Genomic DNA, 7,304 nt, shown 5'->3' on the forward strand with positions numbered 1-7,304 from the left:
AAAAAAAAAAAAAAAGGAACACTTGCTTCATTAAAACCAACAAAGTCCAAAAATTCCTGACTACAAGAGACATTAAAAACTAACCCTGGTAAAAAAACAAAAAATTATACACTAGCAAAAAAAAATTTGTGGGACCCATGCTTAAAAAACGTAAAATTAATTAAATTTTGGGGTTTATTCTACAGGCTGCGCCCTGTGTTTTAAATAAGTCCTTCAGCATGTATTGCCCTCCCTAATTAAATTTTAAATAATAAGTACCAAAGGCACCTTGTTGCCATTGCCCCTGCCATTTCCTCCATAACACTATTACCCCTGTAACACATCCAAATATAAACAATGTCATATAGTTAATATAATCAATAAAAAAGGCCCTTATTGTTATTTGGTCACCCAATTAGTAAATAATTAAACAAATACCCAAAGTTTGTTTTGCCACTGAAAATTTTACCTGCATAAAAATTATTCCAGTAACTAATAATGTAACCTGTACCTTATTGCAATTAATATCAATGACCCAAAAGTTGCTGACAGAGATGGTATTAAATATCACTGAGGCTAAAAAGGCATTTCAGTGGGATCTAGCATGTTCAGAAATTCAGAATTTCCTGAATGACCAGCTAATAGCCATTCAAAATAATCTAAAGCATCAGGCTTGGCCCACTGCCCTTACAGACACATCAGGAGTACCATCTGATCTGTGGCCATAAAAACATACTTAAAAACTTTCTGGGTGAAAGTGCGGACATTCTCAATGCTCCTTCCAAGCATATGGACCGGTTGGGGGGGGGGTGTGGGCTCCCACATACCGAATCCTGCCGGGTCCATGGGAAGAATGCATGTGAAATTGGGTAATTCACCGAAACATCTAAAAAATTAGACTACCGCCAAAGCCCTGGTAAATTTGGCAGCTAAACAGCGAAAACTAAGGCAAATGGTACTTCAAAACCGCCTGGCATTAAATATATTACTGGCTTCTCAGGAAAAAACATGTGCATTAATTAAACAAAAATGCTGCGTGTATGTCCCAAACGTTTATAATGCCACTTAAAAAAAAGCAAACCACCTTATAAAAGTAGCAAAAAACCATAAAAAAAAATAAATTAAGTCCTGGTAAAGTAACCTGTTCAATTAAATTCCAAATATAAATGGTTGGCTCCATAATGTACTCCAAAGCGCTGTTGTAATTATATGTGGCCTACTGGCCTTGTATGTAATAATAAAGGTTAAATGTTAAATGGGCACCAAAGTGTGTTCCGTCCAAAAGTAACCAACCCCAAGCTCACCACTCATGGCAGTTAGTTGTCCCAGGAGTCCCTCCAAGGTACTCCAGGGACAAAGGGGGGATTGTTAACCCCAAAAATATAAAGTATAGTTGTTTGGCCAGCTTAGCCAAAGTTAGGCTAACAGTAGTTGCTGGGCCATTCCTGTCTCTCTGTGAAACCTAAGGGCATGCTTGCTTAAGCTGCAGGGAATAAAATAAAAGGTGGGGGCCGCATTCTTGTACCAAATATACCAGGAACAATTTGTTTAAACAAATAAAGACTCGAAGTCCCCACTCCCTGTTTCTGTTTTTTATCTGTACGTCACTCCCTCTTTTCTCTTAGCCTCTAATACGTAACAAAAAAGCTAATAAAAAGCTGCTAAGGCATCATAAACTGTTTGTACTGTCAAAAAAAATAAATATGCATAAATATTAAAAGCTTTCACTAATAAGGGGGGGTTTGGGGTTTTAAGTTGCTTAACTATAACGCGACAAAACTGTCTATATAATCTCACTAGTTGTTGTAAAGGGTGTGCTGGTTCTCTCTGGAGACGGGCCGCTCTCTATTGTTGTGTGCACTCTTCAATAAAAAGCTTGTATTGAACCTTGCTGGTGTTGCCTGTCTCTCACTCTGCGGTCAAACAACGAACCTTGCCGTCTGAGTTAAAAAGTCCCCGACACTAGTATGATATTACTTCCCTAAGACTATAAGCAATGGCCTGTTATGTGCAGTAGAGGTAGAAGAAGGACCCACCACCTCATCCAGGTGGTCATGGCTGTCCAACAGGCCTGCTGAGCTGAAGCTTGATGCTCAAACCCCCCTTTTGTATTCTGTGCCAAAGTGCCAGCTGTACATGTTTGCGTCAGCTGGTGTACCGCTTGTCTCAGACACATCCTCATGTAACAGTTGATGGTTTCCTCTCACAGAAGTTATAACTAGGTTGAACTAGTTTTGCGGTTTTAGCTGACAGAAAAACAACCCCCTTCATTCTTATAAAAATGATATCAATATGCCTAACAACAGCAAAACTAATTATAACCAATTTTACCTAATGATTGAATACAATATATTTACATCAAGCGCCATCTTGCATTATCTATATTTCTCCAGCAGGGTCCCCTGCTTTTGAATTTCTAATTTTTTAAAATCTTTTATTTTCAGAATGTTCATAGCCCCAAATATCCCAGTTTTTACTTACAATGAGAAGGGAGACTTGATAACAGATTATCCATATATACAGGTAAGCATGAGATATGTACCTTAGAGGGTATAATACTGAGTAAAATTAAATGCCATGCTCTAAAGATTGGATGGATGAAGGCTGTCAGTTTTGATAATAAATTCCTGGGTTTTCAAATGGGTTTTCAATGGGGTTGTAATTTGAGGGACTTTTCTGTGTTGTGAGACAACCATATCCTGGTCTGAAAGCTGAGGAATTTAACCTTAGGTGTGGTGAATAAACCCCTGATTAATAACCTTACCTTAGACCTTAGTTCCTTCTGAGTAGCTGACACATTGGGTAGTTGAGTTCTTCCATTGATTAAGGTCACTTGCTAGCTGTGGTACTTCTTTCCAGGTGATGCCAGAGCATTCAATATTCTCTGTCACTGTCTTCTGCCTGTTCTTCCTTGGCCTTACTCACTTACACATTTCATGGTTAATAACCCTGAGGTAAAATACTAATTTTTTAAAATTCATTAGCCAGATTCTAAATGAAAGAGGGGATGATATGAAGAAAATGGGTTGTCAAGCTGCTGAAGGTTGCGAAGATTAAAAAAAAAAAGTTTAAAACATAGCTGGCCATTCCTATTCTCTGTTCTCTTTTCCCCCTTCCCTTGTTACAAATGAGCAGGGCTCATCTTCCCTGAATAGCTGCAAAATATTTTTGCTTTAAAATCAAATTGTTAGGGAGCAGTGGTTGTATTCTTCCAAGATGCAATGAATGTAGAGGCAAATTAATAGTTACTAGAGGGCCAACAGCCTTGCTGACCTGTAGAAGGAAGTAGATTGGGAGAGTATGATGATGGGAAGGGCCCAGTCCTTTTCCCACTGGAGGAGGATTGTGCCTGAAGGAAGGAAATCAAACAGAGATTTTAAAAATACACTTCTAGCAGTTTGAAAGTCTCATTCTCTTTGGTTTATTGGTAGATTTTCCTTCTTTCATGTAAGCTTTGGTGCCTTTTAATGTCAACTGAAGAGAGTGAGAATTGGAAGTGGCCAAAATTGTTGCTAGTCATCATCTTAAATTCACCATTCAGGAGCCAATCAGAAGAGAGACCACAGTAGCCAGACAAGCTAGAAAGATATGATTGACATTCTTAGCTCTCCCTTGCACATGCATTGTTGGTAGATGGGCATTATGGAACATGACGCCCCAATAATCCCTTAATTTCCTTTCCAGTGCGTATGTAGTTAAGCTGACTCTTCCTCCATCTCTAGGGATGTTTTTTACCTCCCAATATAAATACTGTCCAACATGGAGCGGACAGAGCAAAGGAAGCAATGCAATTCACCAGGGTGGAACTGAGGCCTGGGATCAACTACCAACTTTATCTCTGACCAGTTGTGTGGCACTGGGAAAGTCACTTTACATCTCTTCCCACCAATTTGCCTGTCTTGTCTATTTAGAATGTAAGCTCTTCAAGGGCAACGACTTTCTCTTACTATAGGTTTGTCTACACTGGAAATGCTACAGTGGCACAGCTAGAGCGCTGCACCCGTGTTGCTGCAGCAATTCAATGTAGTCACTAGCTACAATGACATGGGGGGTTCTCCCGTCTGCATGGGTAATCCACCTCCCCAAGAGGTGACAGCTAGGTTGACAAAAGAATTCTTCCATCAACCTAGCGCTGTCTACACTGGGGTTGGCTTACATGTGTAAGCAGAGTCAGGATGAGCTCTACCCTGACATCTGGTGGTGAATTATGGCGAGTGTGGAAAAGAACTCCAGGGGCGGATCTTGTTTGCATAGGCACACCCACACGCCTAGCATGAGCCCACAGCAACCGAAAGTGGTTACTTTGGCTGGTGTGGGATCCCCAGTTTCTCTGTTATTGGGGCAGGAAGAATAAAGTTTTGTTACCCTGATTCTGTGAATCAAGGCCAGTGGAACTGTTGTATGACAGAAGGACTGAGTGAATCCGTCACCATTACCTAAGTAGCATTTGCTTGTCAAGGGGCATGGGTTATAAAACCCAGTGAATTGAGAGAGGTTGGGGGCAGGTATTGGTACCTGGTGGTGTGGGGCCCCTGCGTGAGCCTGAAACACCAATTGCACCTTCTCCTCTCTCCACTGTTGAATGTCAGAGCTAACTTTGATTCCCTTAGGAGTCTAGTTACAGGCTGCTGAGCTGAGTTCACTTTGGGCCACTAGTGCACCAGCACTGGGGCTCCCCTACTATGAGCTGAAATCACTATGAGCTGAAATCACAAAAGAGCTAAAGATACTAAGAGCTGAGATCACTGAGGCTGTGTTAACTAGTGGGGGAGCCTGAATTGCTAAGCGGCTGGCGGAGCAGTTTGCGGGGACGGCTGGAGGAGCAGCTAGCCGAGTGGAGCCTCGCGGGGACGGTTGGAGCAGAGCGGAGCTGAGCGGCTCACAGGTCGGTGAGCGGAGCGGAGCAGAGCAGCTGGAGGAGCAGCTGGCAGAGTGGAGCCTTGCGGGGACGGTTGGAGCGGAGTGGAGCTGAGCGGCTCACAGGTCGGTGAGCGGAGCGGAGCAGAGCAGAGCAGAGCAGTTCGTGGGACGGCAGGAGCGGCTCACGGGACAGCAGGTGGAGTGGAACGGCTCGTGGTGAAGGCTGCGGCGGAACCCCACGGAGAGGCGGCCGGTTGGTCTCGGATCACGTAAGGTGCCCCTTAACACCCTGCGCCCCTCCCCCCTGAACTCTGGGGCTGCACTGACCAGGGACAGAGACTTTGGGGGGTTGTTGGACTTTTGGGACTTTGGTGATTCTTGGGTTGCTGGACCCAAGAGACTTTGGGGTTGTTGGACTTTTGGGACTTTGGTGATTCTTGGGTTGCTGGACCCAAGAGACTTTGGGGTTGTTGGACTTTTGGGACTTTGGTTGCTGGTTTCAAGAACCAACGGGAAAGGACACGGCCCAATATGCTGGGGTGGGTCTTCGCTCATGGTTTGGTCTATGAACTCTAGTTGTGGTGTTTTCCCAATTTAATGCTGTGTCGTTTACCTCATGTTATTAAACATTTTCTGCTACACCGAGGCTCTGTGCTTGCGAGAGGGGAAGTATTGCCTCTTCGAGGCGCCCAGGGGTGTGTGTAAGATTTTCCCAGGTCACTGGGTGGGGGCTCGAGCTGGTTCTGTGTCACGCTGTTGGGAAGGGACCCCTATGTACTGAACCCGGCCCTTGCTGCTATCAACTTGGCCTGGCAGAAGGGTTACACATGCTTACATGCTGCTCAGTGGTGTGGATTTTTTACAGTCCTGAGCAGCACAGCTGTGTTGACCTAATTTTTAGTGTAGACCAGGCCTATATGTTTTCATAGTGTTGCTCTGTTAATTTTGATGGAATAAATGTGCCTAGAGACTCAAAGGTGTTACTGTGACTCTGTCACAGTTCAGCATTCAACAGGGCTCAGTGTTTGGAATAAATACAGAGACCCTGGCCTGCTTAGTGCCATAGCAAACACACCACTGAAAATCTTCAGGTTTCAGAGTAGCAGCCGTGTTAGTCTGTATCCGCAAAAAGAACAGGAGTACTGTGGCACCTTAGAGACTAACAAATTTATTAGAGCATAAGTTTTCGTGGGCTACAACCCACTTCTTCGGATGCATAAGCTTTCGTGGGCTACAACCCACATCCGAAGAAGTGGGTTGTAGCCCACGAAAGCTTATGCTCTAATAAATTTGTTAGTCTCTAAGGGTACGTCTACACTTACCGGAGGGTCCGGCGGCAGGCAATCGATGTTCTGGGATCGATTTATCGCATCTGGTTAAGACGCGATAAATCGATCCCGGATCGATCCCGGAAGTGCCCCGGATCGATCCCGGAAGTGCTCGCCGTCGACGCCGGTACTCCAGCTCGGCGAGCGGAGTACGCGGCATCGACAGGGGAGCCTTCCTGCCGCGTCTGGACCCGCGGTAAGTTCGGACTAAGGTACTTCGAATTCAGCTACGTTATTAACGTAGCTGAATTTGCGTACCTTAGTCCGAAGTGGGGGGGTAGTGTAGACCAGGCCTAAGGTGCCACAGTACTCCTGTTCTTTTTACTGAAAATCTTGTCCACCTTTTATTACAGATACAGAAAAAGTCGCAAAAAAGAGTTGAAGCATTTGAAATGTAAAGTATTAATTAAGGCTTTGTGTTAACAATATCCCTTATTCCCTTTCCCTTTAGCTATAGAGAGTTTTTAGAAGTACCCCCTTCCCCTGTTTGATATTTTGTTAGATGGTATTACAGATAATGATAAATTTCCTTTTTTGTCGGGGGAAAGAGGAACAGTTAGTTGAGATGGGATGGAGCTGCTGTTGTTTAAAGTCTAATCCTGCTTCCTTTAGGACAAAAAATGAGAAACACACACAAAGGAAGAGAGAAAACAACAGCAAAGGTAGAAATGCAGATTCTGTCTCTGGTGCTGATTCTTACTTGCAACCTCATTGCTGGAGAAACACAGGCACAAAACATATTCTTATCAGACACTCCTACACCTAGCAGGAGGTTTAGGGCATTGTTTTTCATTACGTTTCTGGTCACAGGCTTACAACTGTGTTGCAAAATACAGTCTTGGCCAGTGAAGCCAGACTGTTACTGAACAAAAGGCAAAAGGAGAGAGATAGGAAAGAGAAGAAATGAGGTGGTGAAGGAAAAGGATGCATGTTGGGGGAATGGGATGCCAGTCTCACAGTCCAGGTGATGGTCAGGATTAGCTAGATTTCGTGGAGTTGGTGATATAATTGGAGTCATTCTTTCTCTCTCATCCAGTCTGATCAGGCCATCTTTCATGATCAGGCTGGTGAATATCCAAAAGTGTTATGGTTCATAGATTCATAGATTCTAGGACTGGAAGGGACCTCGAGAGGTCA

General features: G+C 43.9%; 1 protein-coding gene across 1 annotated transcript in view; it reads left to right on the plus strand.

Annotated features, from left to right (window-relative positions):
• Positions 1–7,304, plus strand: part of LOC113407718 (disintegrin and metalloproteinase domain-containing protein 20-like) — a 166,225-nt gene that overhangs the window by 13,459 nt on the left and 145,462 nt on the right. Inside the window, exon 4 of the mRNA XM_026657439.1 lies at positions 2,424–2,502. Coding sequence (XP_026513224.1) covers positions 2,424–2,502 — 79 coding nt within the window. The remainder of the gene's footprint in view (positions 1–2,423; positions 2,503–7,304) is intronic.

Source organism: Terrapene carolina, unplaced genomic scaffold (assembly GCF_002925995.2).
Source record: "Terrapene carolina triunguis isolate 2854851 unplaced genomic scaffold, T_m_triunguis-2.0 Scaffold244, whole genome shotgun sequence".
Taxonomy (NCBI): Eukaryota; Metazoa; Chordata; order Testudines; family Emydidae; genus Terrapene; species Terrapene triunguis.